The 20,279-nt window shown below is 32.0% G+C and overlaps 1 protein-coding gene across 3 annotated transcripts in view; it reads right to left on the bottom strand.

Annotated features, from left to right (window-relative positions):
- The window catches only part of Golgin245 (golgin subfamily A member Golgin-245), a 120,823-nt gene that overhangs the window by 42,003 nt on the left and 58,541 nt on the right, over positions 1–20,279 (bottom strand). For all 3 annotated transcript variants that reach the window (XM_075377207.1, XM_075377215.1, XM_075377223.1), the window contains 2 exons: positions 18,301–18,383; positions 7,399–10,447 (listed from right to left, as the gene is read on the bottom strand). In XM_075377207.1, coding sequence (XP_075233322.1) covers positions 7,399–10,447; positions 18,301–18,383 — 3,132 coding nt within the window. The remainder of the gene's footprint in view (positions 1–7,398; positions 10,448–18,300; positions 18,384–20,279) is intronic.

Below are 20,279 nucleotides of genomic sequence, written 5' to 3'. Positions count from 1 at the left end.
ACATATTTTAAATTGAATCTTAATTTAAAGTGAAATTCTGTTTTGAATAATACCATGTCTCTTCACTCTTGCAAAATATCCTGATATGATTTTTGTGAAAAAAGTACTCCAGCTGCGATGAAAGAATACCAATGTAGGTATCCTGGACAAGTAGTTCAAAACCGTTGAGTACTGTGTGTTTCAAAATGAATATTGAGGTTATAAACTTATGTAACATTTATTAAGTTTTTCTTACATTGATAAATTATACATGAAATGAAAGAGTAAATCAAACAGTCTTTCCTATAAGTGTTCAATGTGAGCACCATTCATCACATGACACACATCCAGCCGTTAGGAGAGGTCATCCCATACTTTAATCAGAAAATCTGGAGTAATTGAAGCAACTGCTTCAATCCTGTGTCTCAAATCGGGTTAGTCAGCTGGTAACAGTGGCATACTGTTGTGTGACATACACTTGATCCAATATAAATCCTCAAAGAAATAAAATCGCACGGGGTCAGATTAGGCAATCGTGGCGGCCACAGCAAACAAGCCCTGTCATCTGGTCCCCGGTGATCGATACAGTAATCGGGGAGAATTTCATTCAACCGATCACATACAGCATTTTACCAGTGAGGAAGCACACCATCTTGTTGTCAAATAAAGTTCTGTGGTTCATATTGCAGTTGAAAAAAGAGCAATATTTATAGCAGCATATCAAGTTCATTCTAGACAGACTTGCTTCTTCAAAAAAGAATGGCCCGTAAACTTGCCGTCGGGATACAGCTTGAAAAACATTCAGTTTTAAGGAGTCTAGTTCAGGCTTCAATATTTTGTGAGGATTTTCTGATCCCCAGATACACACATTATAAGTGTTTACTTTTACATTAACATGAAATGTTGATTTGTTACTGAATACAACACAATAAAGAAAGTCTTCATTGTCATAGTGCATCATTTCATTAGAGAAGCTAGCACTCAAACCATAATCTGGTAGGCTTTAGAGCTTACAACAATTTTAAATGATAGGAACACAGTAGCAAGCGTTTCCTTAAAACCCTCCACCCAGAAGCCACTGGAATTGCTAATTCACAGCTAACCTTCCTGACAGATTTCCTAGGACTATGCACAAAAGTATCTTACACGTTCAACATTGTCTTCGGACACAGTTGGTTGTCCTGTACTCTCCCTTTACAAATACAGCCAGTGGTTTCAAATTGTTTATACCATCTAAGAATGTTACTGGTGCTTGGGTAATCACAGTGGAACTTCAAACAGAACAAATGTTAAATAGAAATTACAGATTCACACTTCACAAACTGCAAAACACAGAACATTTTCTGTTAGAGGGGTCACCAGCCTTGCTACTAGCATTTTCAAGCAGAAGTACAGGAAACAGTTTATGTGCTTGTACAAGCTAAAACTGCTTGAGTTGCTCTTTCATTTCATATATAATTAATCAATGTATGTGAAACTTAAGAAATATTACACAGCTTTAAAACACTGATGAAAATGTGTATATTCATTTTGAAATGCACAGCATTTTGAAAAATTTGTAATAATCTTCGTAAGAATGAAACACTTCCCAGCACTCATGTTTCATCTGAATGTCAACCAGTACATGGTGATAAAGGGAAAACATTCTTCAGGTAGTACAGCTTAGACCTCCAATGAGCACGTGAAGAATTTTGACACAACTCAACATTCCACAAAGTACTATATGGAGATGGAAGACATCACTCATGGGCTGTATTATTATTACATTCAAAAAGTTCAACAACTCTAGCTTGGTGACCTTGCCAGATGAGTGCAGTTTTTTCAGCGAGTTAACAAAGAATTACCACTAAATTCTGTTAATCCTATTTTCAGATGAGGCTATTATTTTTAGGATAAAGGCATAAACACAGAATGCACATCAATGGTCTTAAGTAAATCCATATGCAACAGTTGAATCAAATTTCCTGCAACGATTTTCAGTGAACGTTTAGTGTGGCATGATCAGCAACCAATTAACAGGCCCTTTCATACTATGGGGTGAATGGGAAGTCCCTTTAAGCTAGCTATGAAATTGTTAGGATAGGTGTAACTTTCCTTCTATAGATCTAAAACATCTGTGTGGGTTCCACCATGTTCAAAACACAGCTGTATGCGTCTTTATGTCTGGTTGTTCATTCGCAACAGCATATAGTTTGCTCTCGAAAAGTGTTCAAGCAATAACTGACATGCATAAAAATGTCAATCATGGTCACTGTCACTCAATTCATTAACTGTGGCTGGACAAAAACATTTAACTTTCAAATCCTTCCACAGATAGTCTAGTATTGCGAATCTTGCAATGCCTAACTCTGCAGAATGTTTGGGGTGACATTTAAAATGCTGATCGAACAGTGCAGGTGTTCGTAGTTAAAGTAACTGTGTTTTCAGATCTCATCTTTTACAAAAGCCCAGAGTACATTATCAGATGTAGTGAGGTCAGGGCTTCTTGCTGACCAAGGCAATGGAGCCGGTAACTCTTCTGACTCACATCCGATCCAGTGATTGGAAAAAATTTCATTTAGGTATCTGCAGACATTCAAAGCAAAATCCGCTGAAGCACCGTCTTGCTGAAATGTAATGATGTCAGTGATCCCTTTTGCTGTTAATTCTGGAAGCAAACACTCATTGATCATTCTCAGATATCTGAGTTGATTAACTGCACCATTGAAAAAATAAGGGCCAAGGAGATGTTCAGCTGTCATCCCAGCCCAAATCATAACATGAGGGGGATGGTGTTCAATTTCCTCACAAATGAGAGGATTGTCTTTCACCAGAAAAAACATTTTGGTTTCTTGTTTGAGAACATGAGGTTCTTTTTATCGTTTGCTCTCAGAAACTGTTCCAATAACTGACATGCATAAACACGTCACTCAATTCATTGTCACTCGATTCTTTAACTGTGACTGGACGAAAACATTTAACTTTAAGTCCTTCTGCAGATGGACTTGTATTGTCAATCTTGGAATGCCTAACTCTGCAGAACGTTCACTTGTTGATTTCTCTGGTGATTGTTTAACTAATGCCTCTACAGCAGCACAGAGCACAAGCTGAGGAAGATGTCTTCTTAGCTCGAGTGCTTGGCCCCACACTATGTGGCACATAAAGAACACTTCCCACTGCAAAAGCCTTCTTTTCCCACATCAGTAACATCAGCCGTGAAGGTGACAATTTCCCAAAATGCACAAAGAAATCATTCAAAATGTTTTCCATGTTTTTACCCGTGTGTAGGCACTCGCCTACACACTCCTACTCCTACTAGTATTTGCTAGCTTGTGTGTGGATCAACGAGTGTTGATCCACACACAAGCTAGCAAATACTCTTCGACAGTGAATGTACTCATAACCGCCAGAGTTCCTCTACTAAGACCTAAGTTCCTTACTAAGATCATGCCACCATGAATGAACTCACCAGACAATCCCACCCGGTTTATCCATCCCACCTTTTCCAGCAGCAGTGGGCGATATCAGCAGTGAGAATTGGCAGGAGTAGAGGCCAATTAAGTTGAATTTTACAGTGTAAAGGGACTTCCCGCCTATATAGTAGAATATGTCATAGGGAGAAATTATAAGGAATTTTTAAACAATGAATTTCTTACAGTTCTTGAAAATTTCTTATTGGCAAAAGAAATTAAGATGTATTATCGACCTGATGGAGCACAAACATATTTCATAAATAAGACAAAGAATTTACTGGGAAGTGGATTGGATGTACAGGATCGGTAAATTGGTCAATTAGATTACACCAGACCTTACTCCCTTAGATTACCGTTTATGGGGATGGTGAAATGTGAGGTGTAAAAGCAAAAACGGATTGCTAGTATTCTCAATATTTCTGCTCTCATCAAGTAACATGAAGATAACAGAAGGTTGACAACAGAAAATGAAAGGAAACAAGTTGAAAAGTGTATTGATATCAATGGTGGAATTTTCCAATATTTATTGTAAAGTAATATAGTATTTTTTTAAAAAGTAAACTAAAAGTATTTTTACTTTTCAAAGATCTAAATCTATTATACTAAAAACAGCCGTTTTTAATTTTTACAAATTCATAACATTTTTCTGTTAAGTTTAGTTTTTAATAATAAAAGTGGGATTTTTTTTGTTTTTCATACATTTTATTAAATCAAGTTTCTCAGAATTAAGTTCTCTACAAGTTTTGATAGTAAAATTATGCATTTTTCGGCCATTTAAAAAAGTTATTACACTTTCACACCTAATAAAATGTGTTTTTGGTCACTTAAGTTTTCTGTTTTAAGTTGGATATCATAAAATCTATAGAAATACAATTCTGAGACGTGTTTTATTCAAATTTTCAGTTCAAAAAACCTAAAAGCCATTAGCCCTAACATAATGCCTTAAAAATTTCAGTATGACCGCATTTCATTGGGGTATTGATATCTAGGCAAAATTTATCGATAACAAAGTATTTTTGAACGTATGTTTATGTGGACTTTTTTCTTATTTCAAGCTTTAGAATCAGTTCCCAAATTGCCAGGTTCTGGCACCTTTTTCTAAATTCTAGGTAGAATTTAGAGAAGCTTGAAGAGGAGGTAAAGAAGAGGAGACATCGCAAACGGTCTGAGTAAAAAAGATAAGATAGAAAATATAGAAGAATGGGAGAATGTTAAAAGGGAAATTCTTAAATCAGCATAAGCGAACTTAGGTGGAACAAAGAGAATTGGTAAAAAAACTTGGATATCAGTGGGTATACAGCAGCTGATGGATAAGCATAAAACTATAAGAATGCTAATGATGAAGGTAGAAGACTTATCGACAATTAAGAAATACTATAAACAGGAAGTGCAAATTAGCGAAAGAAGAGAAATGATCATTGGTAAAATAAACGGAGCGTACAGGAAAGTCATGGAGAATTTTGTTGTATGCAAGTTAAAATCTAATAATGCGTTAAATAAAGATGGTATACCGACTAATGATACGAAAGAAATGGATGATGGATGGGTGGAACATATTGAAGAGTTATATGAAGGAAATGAATTAAAAACTGGTGTTGTAGAGGAAGAAGAGGAAGTCAAAGGATGAAAAGGCAGATACAATACTGAGATCTTAATTTAATACAGCATTAAAGGATTTGAATGGGAGAAAGGCTCCTGTGATACATGGATACCAGCTGAATTACTGTGCAGTGCAGGTGAGGAAGCAATAGACAGATTATACTAACTGTGTTATGATTATGAAAAAGGGTAAGTTCCATCACACTTCAAAAAGTGTTATCATGATACCAAAGAAAGCAGAGCAGATAAACATGAAGAATGCAGAACAATTAGCTTAACTACTCATGTATCAGAAATTTTAACTAGAATTCTCTACAGAATTGAGAGAATAGTGGAAGAAATGTTGGGAGAAGACCAGTTTGGCTTCAGGAAAAGTATAGGGACAAGAGAAGCAATTTTAGCACTCAAATTAATAGGAGAAGGAAGATTAAAGAAAATCAAACCAACATATTTGGCATTTATAGACCTAGAAAAGGTATTCAATAATGTAGATTGGAATAAAATGTACAGCATTTAAAAAAAATTTATAGTTGAAGTATAGAAATAGCAATTGATAGCATTTACAGGAACCAAATCGCAACAGTAATAATCGAAGAACATAAGAAAGAAGCCGTAATAAAAAAGGGAGTCCGACGAAAGTAATAAAATGTAGTAGAATAAAGTAGATGGACCACTAAATATAAAAACAGGATGTGAAAAGACTATGAAGGTAAAAGAAATTTGTTATTTGGGAAGTAGAATTACTAAGACGGACAAAGCAGAAGCGACATAAAATGCCGAATAGCACAGGCGAAATGAGCTTTCAGTCAGAAATATAATTTGCTGATCAAAAATTAATTTTAACGTCAGGAAAGCATTTTTGAAAGTATATTTGGAGCATAGCTTTGTATGGAAGTGAAACTTGGACGATCAGAGTATCTGAGATGAAAAGATTAAAAGCTTTTGAAATGCAGTGCTACAGGAGAATGTTAAAAATCAGATGGGTGGATAAAGTGACGAAGAGGTGTTGTGGCAAATTGATGAAGAAAGAAGCATTTGGAAAAATATAGTTAAAAGAAGAGACAGACTTATAAGGCCACATATTAAGGCATCCTGGAATAGTCGCTTTAATATTAGAGGGTCAGGTAAAAGGAAAAAATTGTGCAGGCATGCAACATTTGGAATATGTAAAACAAATTGTTAGGGATGTAGGATTAAGGGGTATACCAAAACGAAATGACTAGTACTAGATAGGGAATCTTGGAGAGCTGCATCAAACCAGTCACATGACTCAAGACAAAACATATTTACTACCTTGTTATCTTTATTAATTTCTAAATATGTATTAATTATGGTTAGTTACAACTTCTCAATATTCTGTACTAGGTTGTTTATATTACAGAATTAAAAATATAATTTTACAGTACAAAGGAATAATATGAATCTTAAAACAATCTCAGATCAATTATATATATATATATATATATATATATACACACACATACACTAAAAACTAAGTAACAGTGAACATGTTACCTAGTTCCAGGAACCATAAGCCTCATAATCAGTTATTAATTAACAAAAAAAAAAAAAAAAACATTTAAGTAGTTCATTTATAACAAGAATTAACAAAAACTTAAATACTTTACTGTTAAACATAATAAATAATTAATATTTGTTCTTCAGCTATTGTCTACTGAACTACTTTATTATTCAAAGTTGTAATTTGAATAAAACTGTAACTATATGAAATTTTATATTTTATGGAATCTATTTACAGTACGCACATGATGCTCTTTGATGGCTTAGATGAGAGGCTAACCAAATCTGGGATCCATTTGACTAGATATTGATTAGAAATCAGAGAAAGTTAATTAAGATATTCAAGCTATGCAAGTACAAATACAGAACAAGCTATGCAAGTACAAATTAAATTAAATGAGATGTAGCGTGGGTATATATTTGCAACAACTACTTCGCTTTAAAACTAATTAAATCTACTTACAAGAAAAGCTTGACATCCAAAAAAATATGTAGGGAGTATACTGAAATGAATTGACTGGAAAGCATATTGCAAGGGGAAAACATATTCAAATGATTGTTTGAAAGTGCAATATGCAATATTATGTAAATGTCAACCCAAACATGACTGATCATTTTCAGATTAAATTCTCAACAAATAAAAACAATAGCTGTAATACAGTATTGCAATTTTAGCAATCCAAGCGCATTTAAAGAAATATAATCAATATAAAAATAATCTACTTTATATTAAAAAATTACTGGTTAAAAAATCAAATAAATAAAAATGGGGTCAATATGACAAAAATCATAGAATTTCTTAACTTCATCACCATATAAACATTACTTCTAACATGTTTATACTTACTAAAATGATAAGATTCTATTGATTTTATTTCCTCATCTTTCTGTGATAGCTTTAAGTTAAAATCAAATATTAATTCCTTTATTCTTTCAGCTTCATTTTCTTCAAAATGTTTAAATTTGGACTTCAGTTCTTCATTTTCTTTTTTAATAAACATTAATTCATCTTTTCCTTCAAATTTACTCTGTTCAGAATCTGAAACCTGCTTAAGTTGTTCTGTTAAACTAAAAATTTTCTTACAGTGAAGTGCTTCATTTACTTTTAAATCCTCACATTCTTTACTTATTTTTTTAACATTTAATTCAAGTTCATTTAAACTAGCAAGTAGTTCAGTATTTTTACATTCTGCTGATGATAGGCACAGTTTAAGTGTTTCAATTTCAGTCAATGATGCTTCACGAATTTTCAAAATTTCACTTGATAACAATTCATTGTAATTTTTTTTAACTGAATTTATTTCATCAAGCTGTTTAGATAATGTTTCTAATTTCTGTTTAATTTCATTACATTTAACTTCCTGCTCTTTCACAGTATTTTCTTTTTCTTGAATATTTTCTTCTAAATTTTGTATTTTATTTCTAAGTGTTTTTATTTCCTCTTTGAGTAAAAAAGATTCATCTTCTATTGATCTTTTCTCACTAATCACATTATTAAGAGTATCTTTCAATTCTTTTATTTTTATATCCTTACTTGACAATAAGCTTTCAAATTCTTTAATTGCATTACTCTTTAACTCTAATTCATGTGAAAGTTTGCTCTCAGCAAGAGAACATTCTTCTTTAATCTGTAAAATTTCATGATGCTTACTTTGTGATATATCATTCTGAGCATCTTCAGTTTGCTTCAGTTTACTCCTTAAATTTTCTATCTCTTTATCTCGCTTTGCCAATTCTTCATCAAATTTATTATCTTTAATTACAAGTTCATCTATTAAAGAGCTCAATTCCCTATCTTTAGCTTCCAAAGATATTTTATAATCTCTTTCCTTAATTAAAATTTCACTTTTCAGATTATCACACCGCATCAATTCATTATTTAATTTCTCTGAATTATCTTTTAATTCTGCTTCCATCTGTAAACAACAATTTTTTTCTGTCTCCAGTTCATGTTTGAGCAGACTGCAAGCTGATTTTAAAGAAGAAATTTCATTTTCAAATTCAGAAATATTTTGTTTCAATTTTATGTTTTCTGTCTCAAAAACAGTTCGCTTATCTTCAATTTCTTTTAATTTTCCAGCAACTTCAGCACATTTTTCTAACTCAGTATCTCTTTCATCAAGCAAAATTTTTAATTCTTCAATGTTTTTTTTACATTTTTCTAACTCAGAGCTGCTTTCTTTATCTTTTTCATTATGCTCTTTTTCAATCTTACAGTAGGATAATTTTAACTCATTAGTCATAGTTTTAATGCAACTGACGTCCTTTTGGAAACTACTAAATAATGATTTTGTTATAGCAAACAATTCAGTTTGTTGACACTTTATTTCTTTTACAATATTTAATTGAGGAAGTAAATTCTGTATCAAAATTTCCTTACTTAAGGATTTTTTTTTATATAAAGATTCCAAATCTAAAAGTTTATCTTTCAGATTGTTGACACTGTCTTGTGAAACCTGCAAATCATGTGATATACCTTTTACTATACTTTCTTTATTATTTACCAAACTTTTCAAATCACAAATAGCAGAAATAATTAATTTCCTATCTTCTTCAATCTTATGAAACCTATCATCTTCGGACAAGAAACTGTTTTTTAAAAAGTTTACTTCTGATGTATTATTATCGGAAATAATATTTTTTATATCTACAACTAAACTTTCAAGAAGGGAATTTTTTGCATTAAATTCTTCAACTTGCCTTTTTAGTGTGAAACCAGTAAGTTCAATTTCATTCTTCAATATTTTAATGTCTTCGTCATATTTTTTCACTTTTATCTTATAGTCGTCTATTTCATGCTGTTTTTCTGATAACAACTTTTCTTTACCTTCCATGTTATTTACAAAATCTAAAATTTTAGCTTCCAATTGCTTAACAAGGCTTTCAAAATTCTGTTTTTCTTTTTCAAAATTATTCTGTAATGAACTTATTTCTTTTTGCTTTAAAATCACATCCTCTTGTAGTAAATCCTTCTCTTTATTAATCCTTCTAAGATCATTAAGGATTTGTTCAATATAATCATTTTTCTCAATAAGACTAGCTTTTATCGCTTTATTCACGGATTCTAAATTTTTTATTTCCATTACCTTTTCATTAACTTTACTGTCAAATAAATCTTTCTGAGCATAAATCTCAGATTCCTTGTTAAGCATTTTTTCTTGTAATTCACTGATTCTGTTTTCACTTCTCTTTAAATCAGTCAATTTTTTTGTTAGTGAATCATTAATATTTCTCAATTTTAAAACTTCCTCATTCTCAGAGGAACACAATTTTTTAAAGTGAAGCAATTCAGAATTTAATTTACTTATAAAATCATTAAGCTGAACCACTTTCTTTTCTATTTCTTCTTTTTCCAATAATTTTCTATCATTACTTTCTTTCAATTCAATTATTTCATTCTTAAGCATTTCAGTTTTATGCAATGCATTTTTGTAAAATTCTTGCAGTTCATTATTCTTTCCACTTAACTGAACAATCTTATTTGACAATTCTTTAATTTCAGATTCTTTTTTTTCAGTTTTTAACTGATGATCAGTGATCATCAATTCAATAATTTTCTCTTTTTCAGTAATTTGGCATTCCAATGAAGCTTTACTTGATTTTTTCTCATCAAAAAAACTCTTCTGAATTTCATTATTACTACTTAAACTTGATGTATCATTTAAAATATCACCAGTGCCATTGGTAACATCAGACCCAGTAATCAAGTTTAATTCTCCAGAAGCCATTTCTTTATTGGATTCTTCTGCAATTTGCAGCTTGAGGAAATTGTTCTCTTTAAACAACATTTCAAGTTCTTTTTCTTTGGCGTCTAACTTTTCCGTAAAATTCTGTTCTATAGTAAACAACTTTTGTTGCATTAATTTTACTGCTTCTGATTTTCCACGAGAGAGTTCCTGGTAAAAATCAAATTATTAGTTCTTGTAATGTACAAACATATTTTTAATATTACATGCAAATACATATATTGTATATATCATTGTTATAACAATTTATATTTATTTTGACATTATATTCATATACTTGACAATCAGCACATTTTATTTTATAGAAGTGTGTGTATATATATATATTTGTGTGTGTGTGTGTATGTGTCTGTCTCTCTCTCTCTCTGTGTGTGTGTGTGTGTGGGGGGGGGGGGGGTCTTAAAATTAACTTAAAGGTATTGTTGTGAGTTGCTCATATGTCAGACATTATCAATGCTGTCCAGCTGTTTTCATAAGCTCACAACGTTCAGTTCATTGACTTTAAACAGGATATTAATTGCATCATGCTGGCCTCCGTGGCGCATATGGTGCTGTCTCAGCCTTTCATCTGGAGCTCCCAGGTTTGAATGCAGGTCAGGCATAGCATTTTTACACGCTGCAAAATTGCCATTTCATTTCATCCTCTGAAGCAATACCTAACAGTGGTTTCAGAGGCAAAAGAAAAAAATTGCGTCATTCCAAGCCTTTACATAATACTTTCAAAGGTTTTCAACCTTGTATGTCACAAACATAGTATGACAAATAAAACTGCCTGAGTAAACAATTAGAATAAATTCTGTAAACAGGAGATAACATAAATGAATTATGTTTTAAAAATAGATCAGGTTTTTTATTCATATTACTACGGAATAACAAACCTTTTTTTGTTAACTAAAAAAAATTTAGAAATTTCCAGGAAGTAATGAAATGACACAATGTTAATAAGAATATGGACCAACATTGTACACAAAAGAATATTGATAGCAAATATATAGCAACAGTTTAATGACAAGATAATCTTCAAGAACATTGCATTTCAATTTTCCTGTAGAAGTCATGTAAAAAGTAAAATGCATTCTAGTCAATCTGCTTTTGCCAAGCAAATCAAAATCAAAATTCGGGATGAAATTGCCTAGATTTCCAATGAAACTTTGTGCCTACTTATGGAAATATTCCTAAAAACATCCATGAAGTCTAATAATGAGAGAAATAACCTAAGAAATCACCTTAAAGATGCAAATTCAGGATATATAATTCTTAACTTGCTTTGTTTACAATTCATGAATAACATTTATTAAAACCAATATTTTCTATATATAAAAAAGGAAACTTACTCATGTGTATTGATAAAAAATATATTTATAATCAACCAATTACAATATACTTAAATTTAATCTAAGGTTGTAGAATCTGCCTGAACCTGAGCTAGCTTTAGCTCTAATTCAAGCCTTTTCAGACTTGCTATGAATAGCGAGTCTTAACATGCTTTTCGAAGTGACATTGTTGTTTGGATTAGGTTCTAAACATTTTTGTTATTTGTGATGCGTTCAAAGAGTGATTAGCAGCACAACAAGTAGCACTTCCTAACCTCCAATAATATTTAACAACATTTAATTACGTATAAATAATTAATAATAATTGAATTAATCGAATGAAAACTCTCTTCATTGACAATGACAGCTCTCTTTTATGGTTTTTTTTTCTACTATGTATTTTGATTACCTTCATGAAGTTTTTGATTACCTTTATGAAGTTTCAAAGAACTTCATAAAATAAATCTACCCTATCCACATAACAGACTGCTAACACAAAGAACAGTTTTTTTTTTCAATAAATTAGTTACATTATAATTGAAAGGAATAGGATATGGTTTATTTCACTTAAAATAGTATTAGTACAAGTCATACACAGCTCTCCTATAATGGAAAAAAAAATTAATTAACAATACAGATTTTGTTACAGAGTTTCACTAAAGATTCTACAGATACCAAGGAGGTGACTGTATTATTTTAATCTCTATTACTAATGATCATCCCCATACATTCTTTTTATGTGGATCAAAAGTATAACTAACAAAACAAACCAAACAGTTTTAAAATTGTGCAGTTGCAGATCTTTCTCTATATTGGACATTGTGAAGATTTTATAACATTTCAATCAGACCTCAAAAGGACAATTGTCACATATAACCTATTTGATTATAAATTTCTGTTAAAATAGTTCCTAATTACTACCCTTTTATTTTATAAAATTATTTACTTATGAAACTTACTACTAATAAAATTTTACACAGACACAGTTCTTGATCGATTAGATAAGCAATATTAAATAGGATTTGGTTATAGCAGTGTGAATATGATTTGAAAGTTGAAAGGAAAAAAATCAGAAGAATGACATCAGGTAGTGAGACCTTCTTCTAGAACTATTAATCAGTATTAAATTACCTTTTGTTAAAAAAAAAATGCTCACATAAGAAAAGTTCTAATCTCAACTCAATCTCATCTTCTCTTCATTTATACTCACTCTCTCTCTCTCTTTCACAAACAAAAGAAAATATCTCGAGTATTAGTGAAGAGAATTAATTGTATATAAAATTATTGTACAGTAGTGTACAGTTGTAGTACATGATGAGCCTTCAATATCCAATAATCTTGGAATTAAAAAAAATTCTGCACTATGGTAACATATTTACAATCCTCCTTTCCTTTATTTTGTTGAACTACTTATTGTACAGAATGCAAAACTATTTTGACTGTTTTTTGTAAGCTATAAGTTTATTTTTAGACAATTAGAGACTTTATAATTACAGACTATAATGAGTTATTTTAACTAAAATAAAAAGAGAAATGAATTTTTAGCTATGTGACCCTCTCATACACAGATAATTCCCTTACCTGGGCACTGGGAAAACATTTTTATGGCAATGGAGGTTTAATTAAATTTTATTAAAAAAAAAAGGAGGAAGGACAAATAATTTAGTGATATATTTTCACAATTATTATTAGTAAAATTAGTTTTAAATATAACTTTTTTTTGAGCGCTAAAGATTATTGGCTATTTCAGTGTGTACAACTGTCACTAAGTGTATGGTCCAAGAATGAAGGTCAGTTGGGGTGCTCCGATGATGCATTTGGGACCCCCAGGTGTGAGAGGGGGGACGCGGCGGTTTGCCGGCTTCGCGCAAGGCGTAGCCGGCAACCTAGTGTAGGAACGGGAAGGGTAGCCTCTCAGTGGAGGGATGTAGTGGTCGTCCAGAAGGGAGGGCTACTGCATCTTGATGAAACTGAGAGGACCTCGATGGGACGCCAAAGAAAAGGCAAGACAGGGGGGCAGTCGACTGCCACGACACTCCGACATTCCTGCGCATAGCCTAATGGCGGAGGCCGGGGATGTTGGGGGTGTTTAAAAAAAAAAGTGTATGGTCAGATTATATTTTCCACTTGCAGGATTAGAAAAGTTCTTATGCTGTACAGCCCAAGTACTTAAGGCTAGAAAGTAGATGTAAAAAGGCTGGATAGCAGATGTAAAAAGGAAAAAATTAGTACAAAGCTGCAGAAAGTGAGGGATATATAAGAACTGATGAATGAATGTTCAATAAATGTAGAAAGTATAAAAATGCAAGACAATAAAGAAAGGCAACTAAATAGGCTCCTTAGAAATAAAAAATACGCTAAGTCACACTCATTTATTACGAAAAAATTATACCTGCATTTTCTTCACTTGAAAACTGAAAAAGGCACATTAATGTTATACTAAAAAAAGGTTATATTAAAGTTATATTTTCTTCAATTTTGAAAGCATATAAAACTATTCAAATGCAATACACAAATTTTAATTGTTAATCAACCATTAGTAATGTCCACCTTCAAAATAAAAAAATAATATTCTCAATTCTTTCAAAAATGTTTGTAAATAATACTATTAAACTACCTTATTTTTCTTTTATTTATTTTTAATCGTTTTTATTTCTAGATTTTTCCAATATTGAAATAACACTTATTTTGGTTTAAAGTTATAATACAGTATTTTTCTATCACATTTTGATCTGTATTGTTTTTAATAAGAGTCAAATTTCTTAAATTCGTCTTCAAGTTCAGTTACATACAATTTCTCAGAATTAAATTCTCTACAACTATTGTTGCAAAATTTTATCTATTTATTGAAAATTTAAACATTTTACAATAATTTTCTCAAAATGTTTCTTACTAAACAAAGTAAATTTAGACAAAGTTTAGAGAGACCAGTTTTATTCAATTTTTCAGGTAACAAAAACCATATGAGACCATCAAATTTATTCCTTGATTTAAATTTCAAGAATTTCAGTATGGCTTAATACCCTTGGAGCAGAAATCACAAAGAAATTTTTCAAACATTATAACTAAAAAAAAAGCGTTTCCAGATGCATATTTATATGAAATTTTTTCTTTATTTTCACTTGTAGAAAACTTTCTGAAATTCTTTCAGTTTCTTCATGATACACCTATATAGCTACCAATAAAGAATTATATACAAATAATTTTGGAGGTTTAATGGAAAGGTATTGTTAAATCATCAAGAAGTAAAGGAAACTTAAAATAAATGAACGATGGTATTTTAAGGGGGAGATTAGTTAACGTTGTTAACTACTATAAATATTTGGGTATTAAGACTTATTCCTCAGTTGAGTTTTAAGAGACACTTAAGAAATAAGATACAGAAAGCAAGATTTAGGATACTTATCTTGGAGGATAGGATTAACCAAAATGTCAGCAAAGTATAAAGTTTTCAAATTTTTTTTTTTTATGAAGAGATTGTTTTGCTCTTCCTGCACCACCTCAAATTATGTTATCTATTTGGATACCAACAGAAAATTAATGTTTTTGGGTATCCTAAAGGTTCAAACTTTAAAAATTACATGATGATCTCCAACAGTTGGTGGTACATTTGTGGACACAGAGAAAAAACAGTTTTAAAAATAGTTAAAAGTACAGCTACAGTTTATTTTTAAATGTGGTGCTGCCTAAGAATTTAGTGTGTAAACTACATTTTAAAATATTTTCTGGTTCAATAATATACAAAAGTTTAACGTGCGAGTTACAGGAATTCCTTATGGTGAAAATATAAGGGATTTTGTTAGCAAATTATGTCAGAATACTGATCTGGATTTTTACAAGAATTAAACTAAAAGGACATCAAGAACAGCTTCAGGATCACTTCTCGGCCTCTGGCCCTGTGCTGTAAAACTTGTATTTACTGCTACCAGTAGCGATATATTGCTTCAACAAGTACAGTGTGCCTACATTCACGATCATTTTCAGCCACTGACAATGATCAGTGGCTGTCAGTCAACCTGCATTGCTGTGGTGTTTAGGCAACACAGCTGCATAGTGTGTTGCAGAAGTGCCACTGTCAGCTAAATAAGGTTGTTTCCTTTGAGTCGTGTCCCCATTTTCAAAAATTCATGAGGCCAGTAAATTTTTCAGATCCTGTGACAGGTTCAGGAAGCGATTTCATTCTGACCTCGCCAGTGGTCTATATTAGGAGCTTTTAAGCTTTCGCATTTTTGAGCTGGGTTGTGTGAGAACAATCAGCCTTGCTCAGAATAACTAAGCCAAACGATCACCTGTCTTGTGGTAGGTGTTAGGTTCATTCAAACTGCAGCTGTAGTGTGCCTGGCAGTGCAGTTGTTTTAATAAGCTGTGATGGTGCAATCAAAGGGAGACTGCCTCAAGGACTTGGTTGATTTAGTCAAGGACTTGGTTACCGGTGACCCGTTCCTGCTGAGAAGGTCCTAGGTATGTCTCCGCTGAGACCACAGTCCTCTGTTAAGGAGGTCACAGAGGTCTCCACAAGAAGGGAGCCCTAGCCTCTTGTGTAACAGCAGATTGCACAAAAACTCCGACCAAAACTTCTGCGTTGCGCTGTGTGGGAGACTTCAGTCAGAACTGTGCAGGGAGAGCAAGGCAATGGAGGGTGAGCCAAGGCTGAGACAGTTCCTTGGTGGAGTACAGTAGTGCGATGGTTGGCTCTGTCCAGGAGGACTCCGAGGCAAAGCCTCACTTGAAAGGGTCTAGCTCAGGATCCGAAGGATTAGGGCGAATCGAGGGTATGCAGTCTACATGAGCCAAAATATCCTCAAAAAAGGGTCAAGTTTAGGCAGCTGGTCGACTCGTACCTTTCTGAACGTTCCTTGATGGTTGCTGAACTGCTGTTCAAAAACAAAAACCTACAGGATGCAAACCGAGCCCTTGATTGAGGCTGCAAATATTGGTTTACGATTTGCCAAGGGCAACAAGGGTAGAGGAGCCCAAAATCTTCAAGGCTATACATAGCCAAAATCTTGTGTTGGATATGGCTGTCGAGGACTTCCTCAAAGAAACAGGGTGGTCCAGTAATTGGGGTGGAAAGAGGCCCTGAAGAGCTACTGAATAATTGAGACCTTGCCAAAGATATGGCAGGTATTGGTGGTCGGTTGTTCCTTGAGTGAACCTCTTGCAGGGTTGTCGACCATACAGAAGTACCCTGGTGCTTTGAATGTCAAGGCTTTGGGCACAGTTCTCTCTGCTGTAGAGCACAGTTGGAAATGTGTGGTCATTGTGTTCTTGCTGAGCACAGGGCATTTAACTGCCCTAATAAGACCATGCCTGCAAATTGCGCTCCCTGTGCCTTGGTGAAAAGCTTTGATGCCAGGCACTGGGTCACGAGCAAACAGTGCAGATCACATGACCTAGCCCGGGCAAAGATCTTGAACAATATGGAATATGGCAACTCCTGAATTGGAGGAAGCTTTCAAGGACGGTCATCACTATGTCAAACACTTGTGCCTGGAACAGTTAAACCTGCATCCTTCCCATGAATGAAGCCATGAGGATTCTTGAGGAGTACGACCCAGAGTTCTCTTGGTCGACACTGGTTGCTAAACTACTTCATGGCTCAGTAGCTGTTTGTGGCATAGATATTCGGTCTTATGTTTTATGGCGACCGAATAGGGTGGTGGCAGGAGAAATGCCAAGCAAGCCAATCAAGAACAGTATTCCGTAGTGTTTATTATTTAACTTATGAACCAACTGTTACTATCAAATCTTTCTAATAAAAATGTTGTGTATTTCATGCATACCATATGTCAAACTACCTATACTACACTATATTAACCTAAGGGACAACAATAATCAAACTGAATTTTTCTCCTGGGCAGGAGAAAAATAGTAGACATACGCTTTAATGCAAAATGGATCATGTAAAAAGTCTTTTGGATTTTATGGTCAAGAGCCTGGTTTTGTCTGAGTGTAGACTTATGTTCGTTAAAAAATTTGTCCTTGAGTAGTAAAAGGTTATTGGCTACCTAAATGGAACAGACTGACTCACTTTGTATAACAATATGAAAGCAGCTTTGGGCTTCAGAAATCATATGATTTTGGAGTTTAATTTTTAAAATGTATAATACCTACAATATTTGTAAAATTAATGCTATACATAGTTTACAATAATAAATTATTATTAATAGTTTACAATAATTATTTACAGTTTAAATTATAGCTATACATAGTTACCTTATGGGAGCTTTTTTAATCATAGCAGACATCTTTTTGTTTTAGAAGGTTCTAGTATGGTATTTAGACACAAGGTCAAACTGACAGATGGATCATGCACATGCCTATAAATGTTTAATGTAAATGCTTTTTTTGTGATTTTAAGTGTTTTCTTTTATAATATTTTGAGATAAGAGTTGTTATAAAGTTTTTCAAAAAGTTTATTTATATGAAAACATTATTTATTTTTTATACAAATAAACTTTTTTTTTTGTAAAATAAACATATTTATTATAATATATATATGTGCATGCCCCCACACACACAAACAACACACAATAGAATTAAAATTAATCATAAAAAATAAATAGAGTTAAAAAAACATGCAAGTTCACAAATTATTACAGATCTTAAAATACTAAATTCTATTGTCACGTATTACTTCTTTACTTATAATGCAATATGTAATTAGAAAAATTACAAATCAAAACTTACTTGAATGAAATCTGCTTTATCATCTGACATTTTATCATTTTCAATGTTTTGTGCAACTTTTAATTCAATTTCTAACTGTTTAACTGAAATAGAGAAATAATAGTTTAAAATTAATTTAACATTTAAAACAAAATTATAATTTCAGATGCACACATATACACAGACAAAAAGTAATTTCATTTTCCTATAATCAAATATCTAAATGGGATTGCTTAAGATCATCAGAAAATGTAAAAATATGGCACTCTTTGAATCAAAGTGAAGAATTAACAAGTTTAAATAAGACAATAAGCCTGATAACCTAGATAAATTAAAACAAAAATAAACAAGTTACGTTATAATAATGAGGGAAGATGAAAAGAAAAGCAAGAATTTTCATCAGAAAACTAAAAAAATTAAACAAAATCAGATAATAGAAATAAACAAACAGAACAGAAGCAATAATTAATATAAAAGTAGAAGGTGAGTATAAAAGTAGAAAAGCATGTATTATTAGCAATAAAGAGAGAATTACGTTAGTCTAAATTTAATGCTCAAATCAACACATTGCTGGTTTACAAGACAACTTTTTCAACAAAAGATGAAGACTGACAAAAAATGATGAAAAATACATGAAGAAGTAAATGATTTAGTCACATATAGACTGTTCACAATTAGTTTACTTCTTTGGAGTGAGGTAGGTGGAATGAAATGCTTGTTGACATCATGTTAATACAAATCTTTTTGCTGTAGTAATCGTGAATACTACTACCATTTGTAGTGTTTTAAAACTTTTACTATTACTGGTACAGTGGACAGTGTGTTCATTTCCCACACATATTATTGTATTGTTTTCTGTAGTTGTTTCCAGGCTGTAAATATTTCTTCACAATAGTAAATATAGTTTTCAATGCAGTTTAATTTTGTACTGTTTTAGTTTTTACTGAAACTGATAATTATTTATATGCAATAATGATTTTTTAATTTGATTTAAAGGAAAAATTAAAAATTCTTGTTAAATTATTTTACAAATTCCATGTTTTCATTTTGTACTTTAAACAATTCTGTCTTAGAAAAGTACCAACAGATAATGGGTCAAACTGGAGAGAGATTAGTAAAAAACAAACAGTAAACAATGAAGCCAGAGAACTAATCAGAATTTTGACTGAAAAATGTGATAACGAGGCAAATACCAACAGGTTAATGTTTCTAGTGAAATAAGTGATTAAAGTACATTATTCTGATGACAATTTTTACTGTTAAAATTCAGAAAGAAATGAAAGAAAGCAATTCCAGGAAAAAGCTTTAAAGCAAAAATGGAGACCAAAATGTAGTATTCATAGATGACTTCTACAAGAACACAATATACATGATTCAAGAATTTTATGTCAATAAGAATACTGCACCATCCATACCAAAATTATTAACAGTTATAAAAAATGCATTCACTTTTCATGGGATGAAGATTAATAGAGCAGTAAAAAGAATGTTAAATTTAAAAAAATATATATTAATAGAAGAGGAAACTATTTTTCACAATATAAATAGCTAATGAAGATGAATGTTTTAAGAAATGCAAGGAGCATTTTTTCCTTGATGAAGGTAAGAAGATGGATAGACAGTAACAGAATATTTAAATGTTGGCAATCAGATAATAAATTCTGAATTCCTCTGAAGTACCACAAATCTGCTGAGTGTATTACACTGGATGTATGGAAGGATTCATAACACTGTTGCATTGCTGCTGTATAAACTAAGAATATCTACTATAGATTACCATGGCCAGATGAACAAGAATAATGTTGAATAATGGCTGAACAAAAAATTAACATCAAACATTATATGTAAGTGTTTGCTCCATGTAATTCAGTTTTAGATGAAAAATTCCCATCACGAGCTTAGTAAAAATTGATGTAGTGAACTGCTTGCAATAAAAAGGTGAATAATACAATATGCCAATGAGAAAGGAACAACTAATAGAATTAATTAATTTACACAGA

This window comes from Lycorma delicatula, chromosome 1, assembly GCF_047948215.1.
Source record: "Lycorma delicatula isolate Av1 chromosome 1, ASM4794821v1, whole genome shotgun sequence".
Classification (NCBI taxonomy): domain Eukaryota; kingdom Metazoa; phylum Arthropoda; class Insecta; order Hemiptera; family Fulgoridae; genus Lycorma; species Lycorma delicatula.
This window is presented reverse-complemented; position numbering and strand designations above follow the sequence as displayed.